A 15512-nucleotide genomic window follows, 5' to 3' on the forward strand; every position below is an offset into this window, starting at 1 on the left:
ACGTTTGACCTGTGTCATTGCCAACAAAGGGTATATAACAAAGTATTGAGAAAAAAAAGTATTGTTATTGATCAAATACTTATTTTCCACCATAATTTGCAAATCAATTCATTACAAATCCTTCAATGTGATTTTCTGGAATATCTTTTCTCATTTTGTCTGTCATAGTTGACGTGTACATATGATGAAAATTACAGGCCTCTCTCATCTTTTTAAGTGGGAGAACTTGCACAATTGGTGGCTGACTAAATACTTTTTTCCCCCACTGTACTTACCCTACTTTTTTTTTTTTTTTTAAAGGTATCTGTGACCCAGTCATGTGGAATCCATAGTTTAGGGCCTAATGAATTTATTTCAATTGACTGATTTCCTTATATGAACTGTAACTCAGTAAAATCTTTGAAATTGTTGCATGTTGTATTTATATTTTTGTTCAGTGTAGTTATAGTTGATAAAGATTTTAAAGAGTTTTAAGTTAGGATAGCCTGAATGTTTTAAAGGTGGTCTTGAAGCTTAACTGGCCAAGGAGCAGGACCATTTTAAAAAGATACCTCTGTATTCCTATGGTTCTCATTCAAACCCATGTTATGTTATGCAAAGTTTAAATCGTTATAGTTCAGAAAGTATACTGTACATAGTATAAAGAATCCTTAGACAGGTAATCTAAGTAGGGGCAGTCTGAACATATCAACGTTGGTTTGGGGTTGATAGCTTAAACGGTGAAAGAGGAGATGGGTCTAGAATTTTACATTTTGTTACCATTCAAGTCTATGGACCTTTTTTTTTTGCCATTGAAATGCATTGGGAGCTCATTAATATATTGTTGTAGTACAAAAAGTATAAATGCTATCACAAATATTTTCTCAATCAATCTAAGTTGGGGCTGTCTTTAAAGTTGGTTTTGTGTTTATAGCTTAAATTGTTAAAGCGCTAGAGCGAGGGGAATGAATATAATCATAATAATACCGTCATTATATAAGAAACCAGAGGTTGTGCTTTGCCTTTAGCAAGCACCTGGTAATCATTTGTACACTGCAAATTGACCACAACTAAGCCCAAAAAGAGATTGTATTTGAAAATAGCAATAATTTTACACCTTCATTACACGTCTCTTTTTTTTTTTTTGTGGGAAAACTTGAACAGATTCCCTGAATTAAACACATTTTTAGCTGAATTCTTGGTGATTTTAGAAGTATTTTTGACCAAAAACGAAAATCATAATAAAATCACACAAAAAAAACATGAAGGCCACCTGTTGCCGACCCATGCTGTACAGTAAGAAATGAATCATTAAGCAGAGGGCTTCCTTGGAGGTGGTGTTCTTTCTGAAAGTACAATTGATCATAATTGTATCATTTTTGCAAAGGTTTGCATAGTGTGTTGCTTTGGCCTTGGACGGTGCCCAAGATCTGTAGTATATGAGCCAATTCCTGACACCAGCCAAGTCCTCTCTGGGCATTTATGAGCTGGCTAGATGGTGCTGGAGATCTGAGGTCTGGGCTGTGTCCCAAATGGCACCATATTCCCTTTATAGTGCACTACTTTTGACCAGGGCTCATAGGGTTCATAGGACTCTGGTCAAAAGCAGTACACTATATAGGGAATAGGGTGCCATTTGGAACGTACCATTGAACCTCACTGTGCTCTCTCTCTTCTCCATGATGCATCAAAGAAGAGCTGTGATTCACTTGGACATAGGCACATACACACTAATCTCAGTTCATAATTCTATTATCAGGGTTCCTGTGTCCAAATACTATTCAAAATCATTTAAAATACTGTATCTGTGCTTGATTGGGCTTGCCTGCTGTGATGGAACCAACAGGAAAGTCTCAAAAGAGCAAACCAAAACCCTGCCTAAGCGGCACTCCCACTCCAGGTAGGCTAAAGCAAATGCTGCAAAGGATTTCATATTTTTGAATACTATTTTAACCCAGATCTGGTTAAGGCCTGTTGCCTTTCTCTCATTTATCTCAATATCCTTTACGTGCTTTTCTGTGAACGTTCCTACGCTAATGTACAAAGTTCATGGTACATTAGTAATTAAGTTTGCTTTGCAGAAAGATTTAATCATGTTATATTTGGTTTCCATTGCATAATTCATCTGAGATGCACATGTCATTATCCACTTCACCTAACCTGGAGCTTTAGAAATGGCAAATTAATCCCAATGTATAACGTTGAAATAATCACAAACATTCACCCTGAACCATTTCCAAGTTTATTCTTCGTTGACGGTTCATGGTGTGCTACATGACCTTCGTGCTTCGGTGTCGAAGGTATTTATGATATTTCATGAAAACATTTTGAGGTGGTTTTGAGGATTATTTCTTTAACTAGGTAAATGCTCATAATGTGAATTTTGGAAATATTCAGGGGAGCATACCATGCTCACTGAGAGAGATTGATTTGTTCTATATTGAACAAAAATATAAACGCAATATGCAACAGTTTAAACAAATGTACAGAGTTACAGTTCATAAAAGGAAATCAGTCAATTGAAATAAATTCATTAGACCCTAATCTATGGATTTCACATGACTGGGCGTTTTATGGTAGAGAATTCAACATTCAACTGTTCTGGTGGACATTCCTGCAGTCAGCATGCCAATTGCACGCTCACTCACAACTTGAGACATCTGTGGCATTGTGTTGTGTGAAAAAACTGCACATTTTAGTGGCCTTTTATTGTCCCCAGCACAAGGTGCACCTGTGTAATGATCATGCTGTTTAATCAGCTTCTTGATATGCCACACCTATCAGGTGGATGGATTATCTTGGCAAAGGAAAAATCCTCACTAACAGGGATGTAAACAAATGTGTTCCTAAAACCTGAGAGAAATAAGCTTTTTGTGCATATGGAACATTTCTAGGATCTTTTATTTTAGCTCATGAAACACTTTACATGTTGCGTTTTATATTTTTGTTTAGTATATATTGACATAATCTCTCGTGGACAGACTAAGTAAACATAACTGTCCTAATTACATGAGATTCTAGTTAATAATAATAATAATAATAATAATATGCCATTTAGCAGACGCTTTTATCCAAAGCGACTTACACTTTACATTTTTTATTTTTTTTGTGTATGGGTGGTCCCGGGGATCGAACCCACTACCTTGGCGTTACAAGCGCCGTGCTCTACCAGCTGAGCTACAGAGGACCACTAGTTCTGGGTTAACCGAGATTAATATTGACATAACATAGCCCAACACAACAAAATGTTGTTATCCATAGTATTGATGGAAATGTGAAATTATTCCACTATTAGAATGATATCAATAATATTGATGAGTGTTTTGCATTGATCTGTGCCAGGTCCTCCGTTAGGTGTGCGCCTGTAATCTCTATTTAAAGAGGGGTTAATAGCATACACTCAGGGCCGACTGGAGGGATAAATGTGCAGCAATAGCTCAACGCACCGTCATAAAAATTACATTCAAAAGTTTGTTTTATTATATTAAGACTTTCAAATGTCATGGTGTATCCTTTTATGTAACTATGTCACAACGATCATTTAATTAAGACCTAAATAGACCTACAAAAATGTTTGAATACTAACGCCCTTTTGGACATTTGAATATTCTAATAACCGTGCCCATTTCTAGTCCATATGACATAATATATTAACAGTACAAGACAGACAGACTGATACGTTCATAGGAGCACATATTTCCATCTGATACTACTCTGTACATTTATCTCTAGTTGACTTGAATGACCTGCATTTACTTCCATTCTTCCAATTATAGTTGAAGTTGGAAGTTTACATACACCTTAGCCAAATACATTTAAACTCAGTTTTTCACAATTCCTGACATTTAATCCTAGTAAAGAATTCCCTGTCTTAGGTCAGTTAGGATCACCACTTTATTTTAAGAATGTGAAATGTCAGAATAATAGAATAGAGAATGATTTATTTCAGAATTTTTTTCACATTCCCAGTGGGTCAGAAGTTTACATACACTCAATTAGTATTTGGTAGCATTGCCTTTAAATTGTGTAACTTGGGTCAAACGTTTCGGGCAGCCTTCCACAAGCTTACCACAATAAGTTGGGTGAATTTTGGCCCATTCCTCCTGACAGAGCTGGTATAACTGAGTCAGGTTTGTAGGCCTCCTTGCTCGCACACACTTTTTCAGTTCTGCCCACACATTTTCTATAGGATTGAGGTCAGGGCTTTGTGATGGCCACTCCAATAACTTGACTTTTTTGTCCTTAAGCCTTTTTGCCACAACTTTGGAAGTATGCTTGGGATCATTGTCCATTTGGAAGACCCATTTGCGACCAAGCTTTAACTTCCTGACTGATGTCTTGAGATGTTGTTTCAATATATCCACATAATTTTCCTTTCTCATGATGCCATCTATTTTGTGAAGTGCACCAGTCCCTCCTGCAGCAAAGCACCCCCACAGCATGATGCTGCCACCCCCGTGCTTCACGGTTGGGATGGTGTTCTTCGGCTTGCCAGCCTCCCCGTTTTTCCTCCTAACATAACGATGGTCATTATGGCCAAACAGTTCTATTTTTGTTTCATCAGACCAGAGGACATTTCTCCAAAAAGTACGATCTTTGTCCCCATGTGCATTTGCAAACCGTAGTCTGCCTTTTTTATGGCCGTTTTGGAGCAGTGGCTTCTTCCTTGCTGAGCGGCCTTTCAGGTTATATCGATATAGGACTCGTTTTACTGTGGATATAGATACTTTTGTACCTGTTTCCTCCAGCATCTTCACAAGGACCTTTGCTGTTGTTCTGGGATTGATTTGCACTTTTCATACCAAAGTACGTTCATCTCTAGGAGCCAGAACGTGTCTTCTTCCTGAGCGGTATGACGGCTGCGTGGTCCCATGGTATTTATACTTGCAGACTATTGTTTGTACAGATGAACGTGGTACCTTCAGGCGTTTGGAAATTGCTCCCAAGGATGAACCAGACTTGTGGAGGTCTACAATTTTTTTTCTGATGTCTTGGCTGATTTATTTTGATTTTCCCATGATGTCAAGCAAAGAGCCACTGAGTTTGAAGGTAGGCCTTGAAATACATCCACAGGTACACCTCCAATTGACTCAAATGATGTCAATTAGACTATCGGAAGCTTCTACAGCCATGACATCATTTTCTGGAATTTTCCAAGCTGTTTTAAGGCACAGTCAAATTTGTTTATGTAAACTTCTGACTCACTGGAATTGTGATACAGTGAATTGTGAAATAATCTGTCTGTAAACAATTGTTGGAAAAATTACTTGTGTCATGCACAAAGTAGATGTCCTAACCGACTTGCCAAAACTAAAGTTTGTTAACAAGAAATTTGTGGAGTTGTTGAAAACAAGTTTTAATGACTCCAACCTAAGTGTATGTAAACTTCCGACTTCAACTGTATATTCCTGTCTTACCGTTATGTTGCTTCATCTCAGGGGGCTTTCTCATCACTTCCTGCTTTTAACTGTCAACACCTGGGATGGTCAAAAGTCGTACACTATATAGGGAACAGTGCCATTTGGGACACATCCCCAGGTTATAACCTGGCTTCTATATCAGCTACCCACTCACTGTGACCTTTCAATGACCAGTTTACCTGACCTTTCAATGACCAGTTTACCTGACCTTTCAATGATCAGTTTATCTGAACTTTCAATTACCAGTTTACCTGACCTTTCAATTATCAGTTTACCTGACCTTTCAATGACCAGTTTACCTGACCTTTCAATGATCAGTTTACCTGACCTTTCAATGATCAGTTTACCTGACCTTTCAATGACCAGTTTACCTGACCGACTCACATTCATCATCATCACCCCAACAGACCCATTCTTCTTCTTCTGCGGGTTTTTGCTAGCCTGGGAGCCAGTCGGTTTCTGCTCTCTTTCCAACTCCTTCTGGATGACAAGCGGACTGCCACCCAGGCTAGGTTACAGCTGTCAGCCAAGGCAGCTGGACTGGACTGGACCATTATTGGTTTCCTTCCCGTGTGGCTCTATTGAAGGCTCCAAACATTTTGGGGGTAATGTTTTGTACAATACAACTTTATTTGTCCAACTGTTACATCAGAAATGTGTCTTCTGCTCTGCTTATGACAACATGAATGAAGAGCAGCAGAGAGTTGACTTAGTAGTTGGTAGAATTATTATTTCTGTGTTTTTGGTCAGTCTGGGATATGCATTCTGTCTCCCATGGTAAAAAAAAAGAAATGCACACACTGAAATGCATTACTTAATAATCCGATGGCGAGTTCCTTTGCAGTAAACAAATATTTATGCCGGTTATTTATTGGGTCATGTTTCATCTTCCATCCTCCATGTTACGCTACGCATGAAGAATTACCCCCCCACACCCGTTGACAGTACTACCTGTATAAAATATTTTTCTGACAGATATCTTTGCACATTGCTGTTGACATGGATTTGTACAATTTGCAGCTGCACAATGTGGCGTTTCTTATATATATATATATATATATAAAACGACCTGGAGAAAGAACGTTATGATATTAATCACAGTAGGTCTGCTGTACAGTAGACTGAGGCTTCGTCCCAAATGGCACCCTATTCCCTTTATAGTGCACTTATAGGGTATCCTGGTCAAAAGTAGTGCACTATATAGGGAATAGGGTACCATTTGGGACACATCCTGAGTTTGACTCTTTCAAGAGGGGCTTTTGCTACATGTATTGAATTTGCCATTATTGATGAACGGACGTTTATGATAAATCACTTCCCCAGTCACATCTGAGAGGAATCCCCTGTATGGTAGGAGCCTATCGACTAAATCCCTGTAGAACAATTAAATCACCATCTAGATTTATTACGTAGGAAGGTTATATCTGAGCTAGATTTAAACTAGACTTGAACAAGAGAGCACTGTGAGAATAACCATCTAGATTTAAACTAGACTTGAACAAGAGAGCACTGTGAGAATCACCATCTAGATTTAAACTAGACTTGAACAAGAGAGCACTGTGATAATCACCATCTAGATTTAAACTAGACTTGAACAAGAGAGCACTGTGATAATCACCATCTAGATTTAAACTAGACTTGAACAAGAGAGCACTGTGATAATCACCATCTAGATTTAAACTAGACTTGAACAAGAGAGCACTGTGATAATCACCATCTAGATTTAAACTAGACTTGAACAAGAGAGCACTGTGATAATCACCATCTAGATTTAAATTAGACTTGAACAAGAGAGCACTGTGATAATCACCATCTAGATTTAAACTAGACTTGAACAAGAGAGCACTGTGATAATCACCATCTAGATTTAAACTAGACTTGAACAAGAGAGCACTGTGATAATCACTATCTAGATTTAAACTAGACTTGAACAAGAGCACTCTGTGAGAATTACCATCTAGATTTAAACTAGACTTGAACAAGAGAGCACTCTGAGACATTGGCTTTTGTGATTCACAGTTTAAGATACTTTTGAACTATTTATACGTTTTAATGTTGAGCGGCATAATAGCTTTAGAAAATAGTTTTTCCTGCTGTTTTTACAGCTTTTCTAATTGCGAAAGAGAAATGGAAAGAATGAAATGCTGCACTGTTTATACAACTGCAGGCCTTTGGAATATTCCCTCAGAATTGTAAGGGGGAATTTACAATCCAAATCTTGAATCATTGGGGGTTGATTAAAATGCCTACATAAACTAATTAAAACCCACTGTAATCAGTCACTACTACGTCTTCCTCTTGTCTTTCAGGACCCCACTGTGAGACAGAAATGAACGAGTGTTCCTCCAACCCCTGTCTGCACAGTGGGACATGCTTGGACTCTGTTGGCTCCTACACATGCAGGTGTCCCCCAGGTACGTATGTTGTGCCCCCTCACATTCAGTTTCACTAACGCAGGGGCCTATCCATCCCAGCCCCAAACAAGCCATTGCATGCATCCCAAATGGAACCTTATTCCCTGTGTAGTGCACTTCTTTTGACCAGTTCTATGAGTCCTGGTCAAAAGTAGTGCACTATAAAGGGAATAAGGTGCTTTTTAGACTCTGTCCTTTGACTGACAGCTGAGCATATCACTCCACTCATTGCCAGAGCTCATTACTGCAGGAGAATTATGTCAATATTGTGATATGGAATACTCTCTCCTTTCATGGGGCATTCTACTCCTGTATTAATATGATTCTGCAGTAATTGTTTATTTGGCTCGACCGGCTGAGGCTGAATTTACATTCACTGATGTAGTCTGATGGAGATGTCCCACCCTGGAGACGAGAGGGTGTGCGTGTGTGTGTGTGTGTGTGTGTGACTGGCATGCAAGGCAGAGCTTATGGTGGGCTGCCAGATGATGCTGCACTTTCAATCAGAGCATTGTCCCCCACTCCGTCCACCAGAGTCGGGGTCACTTCCATTTCAATTCAGTCAATTCAGGACGGAAACGGAAATTCAAACCAAATTCCATTTCTTCCTCATTAAGAAGCAAAGGAGATAATTGGAATTCCTGATTACATCCTGAATTGACAGGATTTAAATGGAATTGAGCACGACCCTGGTGTCCACTTCACCACCATCTGTCCATAGCAATACATGGGGTGCATCCCAAATGGCGCCCTATTTCCTATATATAGAGCTCTGGTCAAAAGTAGTGCACTATATGGGGAATAGTGTGCCATTTGGGACACAGCGCTGGAGCTCATCTTTAACACCAGAGATGAGGGCAGGTTATTCTGAACGAGTTGTCCTCCAGCAGGCCATGACCAGTCTTTTTTTTGTCTTGAAAAGTCTGGCTTTAGAATCAGTCTACAGTCAACTATTACCTAGTTTGTTACATTAGAAGTACGTTTCCTGGACCAAATTGACATAGAAAGAAGCGGTACCCCCAAGCCATAAGACTCCTGAACAGCTAATCATGGCTACCCAGACTATTTGCATTGCCCCCCCCCACCTCACCCCAACCCCCTCTTTTACGCTGCTGCTACTCTGTTTATTATTTATGCATAGTCACTTTAACTCTACCCACATGTACATATTACCTCAATTACCTCGACTAACCTGTGGCCCCGCACATTGACTCTCTACCGGTACCCCCTGTATATAGCCTCCCTACTGTTATTTTATTTTACTGCTGCTCTTTAATGATTTGCTTTTTTTTTTTTTTTCTTAAACTTAAGGGCTTGTAAGTAAGCATTTCACTGTAATGTCTACACCTGTTGTATTCGGTGCGTGTGGCCAATAACATGTGATGTGATGTGATTTAGAAGCGGTGGATCTGGTCCATGTGTTATTTCTATACCTGTCATACTTAAGTTTTGTTTTTGCATCTTTTACTTTCGATTTTTTACACCATTTTCAAACAGCTGAAAATACAATAATTTTGGTTATTGAAAATATATTTCACAGCTTTTTAGATGGTACAATGAAATTAAGCAAACTATTAGAATTTTTGCAACCAGGAAATGGCGGAGCGATTTTTGCATATTGCACCCTTTAAAGCCTAGTCCTAGACTAAAAAACATGGAAATTATCCATTGAATATGCTTTTAAATCCAGAAGCTTAATCTGTGTTTGGGAAACCGACCCTAGAAGTTTGAGTTAATGATATCAATCAGAAAATCTTTGCATCTCCTCACAAACTCTTCATCCTATTTTACTTCTTGTTTGGGGGAAAACTCTGTTCCCTTCTCATTTTACCGGTCAGCTGGGTTTTACTCTGCGACTAATCTCAGTGTTGATGATAATGAGTCTGTTTCACTGCTTCCTTGCAGGGTTTCTGGGCCAGAACTGTGAGGTGGATGTAAATGCCTGTACCCTACCCAACGCCACATGCCCTAGAAACACACATTGTTTGGATCTGCCTGATGGACTGAAGTACACATGTCGCCTACTGTGCCCTCCAAACATACAAGTGGGTGAAACAACACTTTCTTTCTTTTTTTGCAGAACGTGGGGTGAATCCTAACTTCCATTTAAGTAATATTTTCACTTAATCTCCCGTTGACATCAATGCATGGCTACGTGAAAATGTAGGATATGCCCCCAACTGAACAAACAAACCCCAGCAAACAAATTTGGCGCACTGTACAATTCTCTGATAGCGAACTGCACATCAGACCTGGGTTCAAATACCATTTTAAATCATTTAAAATGCTGGATCTGGGCTTGATTGTGCTTGTTAACCCCGCCCATCTGGCACTACAGACAGACTAAAGCAAACCCCGCCCATCTGGCACTACAGACAGACTAAAGCAAACCCCGCCCATCTGGCACTACAGACAGACTAAAGCAAACCCCGCCCATCTGGCACTACAGACAGACTAAAGCAAACCCCGCCCATCTGGCACTACAGACAGACTAAAGCAAACCCCGCCCATCTGGCACTACAGACAGACTAAAGCAAACCCCGCCCATCTGGCACTACAGACAGACTAAAGCAAACCCCGCCCATCTGGCACTACAGACAGACTAAAGCAAACCCCGCCCATCTGGCACTACAGACAGACTAAAGCAAACCCCGCCCATCTGGCACTACAGACAGACTAAAGCAAACCCCGCCCATCTGGCACTACATACAGACTAAAGCAAACCCCGCCCATCTGGCACTACAGACAGACTAAAGCAAACCCCGCCCATCTGGCACTACAGACAGACTAAAGCAAACCCCGCCCATCTGGCACTACAGACAGACTAAAGCAAACCCCGCCCATCTGGCACTACAGACAGACTAAAGCAAACCCCGCCCATCTGGCACTACAGACAGACTAAAGCAAACCCCGCCCATCTGGCACTACATACAGACTAAAGCAAACCCCGCCCATCTGGCACTACAGACAGACTAAAGCAAACCCCGCCCATCTGGCACTACAGACAGACTAAAGCAAACCCCGCCCATCTGGCACTACAGACAGACTAAAGCAAACCCCGCCCATCTGGCACTACAGACAGACTAAAGCAAACCCCGCCCATCTGGCACTACAGACAGACTAAAGCAAACCCCGCCCATCTGGCACTACAGACAAACTAAAGAAAATGTTCTAAGTATTTAAAAGATATTAAATATTATTAGATCCCAGGCTGCTGCTGCTTATAGAAGACTAAACATATTAGCAACGCCATATATTTCCTGTTTGAGGGGTGCAAAATCCACTTGGCACCTAAATCTCACGCAATAGATTGCTTTTATTTTACTCTTTCCCACTCGTGCTTGTGCCATTAGTTTTTCCCCGTTAACGTAACGTCTGCGGGAACGTTTGTAATGACCTGTCAGACACTCTGGGAATGGCTGAAATGGGCTCAATGGAATAAAATCGTTTTCCGTTGCATCTTATAAAAACGCTGACGCTTGGTCTGGGATTTACCGTCTCAACAGTTCCATCACAAGAACGAGAAGAAAGAGAACGTTCATTTTGTGTTTTTTGAAAAAAAGTCATGATTGAATACAGTTGAAATGTTTACAAATTAGAAAGCAACTTCCGAGAAGGAACACTTGGATTATAGTGATATTATATCTGATCTCGCAAACAATGTAAAGTATGTTTAGATAGGTGTACGAGCCAAGCGTTTTGATTTTAAATCCAATGGGTATCTTGCTTGACATACCTGTTTAATAACGTACGAGAATGTGACAACAACAATACTGAATAATTAATGAGGCAGTCTAGATGGCGCAGGTAGGACTAGACAGAGCAAGTTTTTGGTGGTTTCAGCCCAGTTCCACCCATTTATGTTAATTTATTCAATTATGCAAATACACCCAGGGTGTATATATTCAAATGAGGCACATATAATTTTCTTTATTTTGTCACAAAATATTTAAAAAATAACTGATATACTGAGGAAATATATATATATGAGTGCATTATATGATAAAAGTGACATTTTACAATAAATGGAATACCTGAAATCCCACCAAAATGCATTCATTATTTGTCCTTGCCAGTACAATGTTTTATGTGCTATAATTCAGTCAATATCTGATTGATTAAAAAAATGCATAAAGTTTGTAGTATCTTCATTGTCCAACTGTTGCATTTATTAGAACTGTTTTTTAAACCTTTTATACATTTCACTGACCGTTGCTAAGCATATTGACAAATTAGTCACACCTCTATGATGATTGCCCCGTAAAATGGTTTGGAATGTTGCCATTAATCAGGACATTGTAGTCTCATTAGACAAATTAACATGGAACACACACACACACACACACACACACACACACACACACACACAAGCAGTGTTGTCCCTGCAGATAGTTTCATTGAAGCAATCACAATGTATTTTATGATGTAAATTGTCGAACTCAAACGCTATCTACGCATTGATGGAAAATCACTGTCTGCATTATGTCTAACCACTGTATTCATCCCAGTGGATCACGATGAGATGTAGAAATACAATACATTACAATACATTACGCTTCATAACAATATCCTGTCTTTGATAAGAATCAAAATGTCATACAACATGGAATAGAGTGAAGGAAAGAGCCGTTGGGCTATGGAATCCAATATTGAATCTAGCTACACATCATATCAAAGATTCCGCCAGCTTTTCAAAAGAAACAAGATGTGATTTGCTTTGCAAAAGGACTTGAGTTATTTGGTATTGTCCCCCAAGGTACAGTATTACATAGTGAATAAGCACTTGTTGTGTGAATGGTGTGATGTCTTCACATGTCATTTTGGAGTAAATTAATACATATTGATGTGTCTGCCAATTTTCTCTTTTGTGTGTACAGCCATGTGCCAACGGAGGACGTTGTGTCTTGAACAACGCTAGCAGTTACACCTGTGTCTGTACACCTGGATGGGCAGGACGTAACTGCCGCTTAAACATCAATGATTGTGTTCAGCACTGGTGTCAAAACGGGGCCGCTTGTGTGGATGAGATTGATGGTTACAGGTGAGTGTCTAAGGCAGGGTCTCAAATACACTGTTCAGTGTTTTCCCTATATTCATTTAGCGCCACTCCAAAAAATATTATATAAAAAAATTGTGAAATGGGATGGTAAATCATTTTCAGTATAAACTCAAAAGACTAAAACCAGATAAAAAAGTATGTAGAAATTGAGCATATTTTTTAAATAAGATAATCTTTTAGAACTAACAATCACCAAAATAAAAACTAAACAGTCAGGGAGAATCTAAAATTCCAAAAAGTCATGGCCCGTTGATTTTGTTATAATGTTTGAGTCACTCAGATGGTATACGAACACGGCATTAACCATGGTAAAATGTGTAGAATTGCAGGAAACTAACCCTATTTAGGGGACTTTGACCGGTCCTGGACCGGTTCCGACCAAGATTTCTGTGTACAGAGCGCTGTGTGAACTGTGCAACATCAACAACATTCCACATTTTGTTGTGTTAAACTAGATTACATTCTTAATAAAAAAAATATCTACACACAATACCCCATAATGACAAAGTGAAAACATGTTTGTGTGTTGTTTTTAGCAAATATATTGGAAATTAATTATTGCTTTGCACTCCGTGAAAGCTCTGGTTGTCCCACTTCACATGTCACTCTCCGCTGTCATCTGAGATGCAGGATGTGAAATCTGACACCTCATATATAAATATTTCTGTATTTAATTTTCAATACATTTGCAAAAATCTAAAAAAGAACATGTTTTCACTTTGTCATTATGGGGTATTGTCTGTAGATGGGTGAGATAATTTGTTTTTTAAAAATCAATTTTGAATTCAGGCTGTAACAACAAAATGTGGAATAAGTAAATGGGTATGAATCCTTTCTGAAGGCACTGTAACTGGTTTTAAGTACTGTCTATTTGTAGCCTGAGGTGGTCTACTGGTTAAGGCTGCTGCCTTCAGTGCACACGCATACTGTGTCGGTTGGGTTGAAATCCGTCACAGGCCATTCATTCTGGCACTAAACTTCTCTCCCATCTTTTCCTGTCTTTCTCTCTGTCCTCTATCCAATAAAGAAATACGGTATGTTTAGGGCAACCGCTGCTCCGATGGTTACCTCATCAATGGGGTACTACAGAATAGAAAAAGTATTGGAAACTCCATTAACAATTGCTGCTTTGCAATTCCCTCTAGGATGCTAGAAAACAAAATGAAAATCCATTTAGAAATTATCTTAAATGTTTTGGTAACACTTCACTTAAGACACACAGCTATAATGCATTACAAGGCAGTCTTAATGCATCTTAAGACTTGTCGGAAGTATCTATGAACGGTGTCTGTTAATATCATATTATAATGGATGTCACTGTCACCAGCTGCCTTTGTCCCAGAGGATACAGCGGTAGCTACTGTGAGATGGACGTTGATCACTGTATTGGCCATCTCTGCTCTGAGCACGGCGTATGTCTAGACCAACAACACAACTATACCTGTCGCTGTGAGCTCGGGTTCCAGGGGAGGTACTGTGAGCGGGAGACGGACAAGTGTAAGAGTTCCCCGTGTGCCAGTGGTGCCACCTGTGAGGATGTCATCGGAGGCTATCAATGCCACTGCCCCCCGGGGTTTGAAGGTAGGCCTACAGTATGTTAAACTGGTGATAACATTCATCTCTTGTTTTATGTAGTGTTCTCTATAGAAAACAGTTGATTTCAGGTCAACTCACCAACTAACCTACTAAATAATAAAGAAACGAGCGGCAGGGTTTTTCCTTAGTTCATTGTTGTCAATATGTGTCGTCCTTTATCGTGGTGCTTTCATTGATTTGAAACCGTTAAAGGAATACCTCAACCAAATTACAAATGAACACATTTGTTCCCTTAACTTGGAAAAACAATGTTGATAACCAAAAAGAGAACATGGCATAGCAGCATCTCTTGAAAATATCCCAAATGTACAGATGAAAATATAAACGCAACATGTAAAGTGTTGGTCCCATGTTTCATGAGCTAAAATGAAAGATCCCTCAAATGCTGTGCACAAATTTGTTTACATCCCTGTTAGTGAGCATTTCTCCTTTGCCAAGATAATCCATCCACCTGACAGATGTGGCATATCAAGAAGCTGATTAAAAAGCATGATCATTACACAGGTGCACCTTGTGCTGAGGACAATAAAAGGCCACTCTAAAAATGGGCGGCAGGTAGCTTAGTGGTTAAGAGTGTTGTGCCAGTAACCGAAAGGTCGCTGGTTCTAATCCCCGAGCCGACTAGGTGAAAAATCTGTCTATGTGCCCTTGAGCAAGGCACTTAGCCCTAATTGCTCCTGTAAGTTGCTCTGGATAAGAGCGTCTGCTAAATGACTAATAATAATAATAATAATGAAAAAAAAGTTTTTTCACACAACACAATGCCACAGGTGTCAAGTTTTGATGGAGCATGCAGTTGGCATGCTGACTACAGGAATGTCCACCAGAGTTGTTGCCAGAGAATTTAATGTTAATTTCTCTACCATAAGCCGCTTTCAACATCGTTTTAGAGAATTTGGCAGTACGTCCAACCGGCCTTACAACCGCAGACTACGTGTAACCACGCCAACCCAGCACCTCCACATCCGGCATCTTCACATGCGTGATCGTCTGAGACCAGCCACTGAAACTAAGGAGTATTTCTGTCTGTAATAAAGCCCTTTT

At 39.7% G+C, this 15512-nt stretch overlaps 1 protein-coding gene across 1 annotated transcript in view; it reads left to right on the top strand.

Annotated features, from left to right (window-relative positions):
* Positions 1 to 15512, top strand: part of LOC311124209 (uncharacterized protein) — a gene marked incomplete at both ends in the record, with an annotated part of 68349 nt that overhangs the window by 13458 nt on the left and 39379 nt on the right. The window contains 4 exons of the mRNA XM_084198398.1: positions 7709 to 7813; positions 9719 to 9858; positions 12691 to 12854; positions 14200 to 14453. Coding sequence (XP_084054524.1) covers positions 7709 to 7813; positions 9719 to 9858; positions 12691 to 12854; positions 14200 to 14453 — 663 coding nt within the window. The remainder of the gene's footprint in view (positions 1 to 7708; positions 7814 to 9718; positions 9859 to 12690; positions 12855 to 14199; positions 14454 to 15512) is intronic.

This window comes from Coregonus lavaretus (assembly GCF_964263955.1).
Source record: "Coregonus lavaretus genome assembly, contig: HAP1_SCAFFOLD_1654, whole genome shotgun sequence".
Taxonomy (NCBI): Eukaryota; Metazoa; Chordata; class Actinopteri; order Salmoniformes; family Salmonidae; genus Coregonus; species Coregonus lavaretus.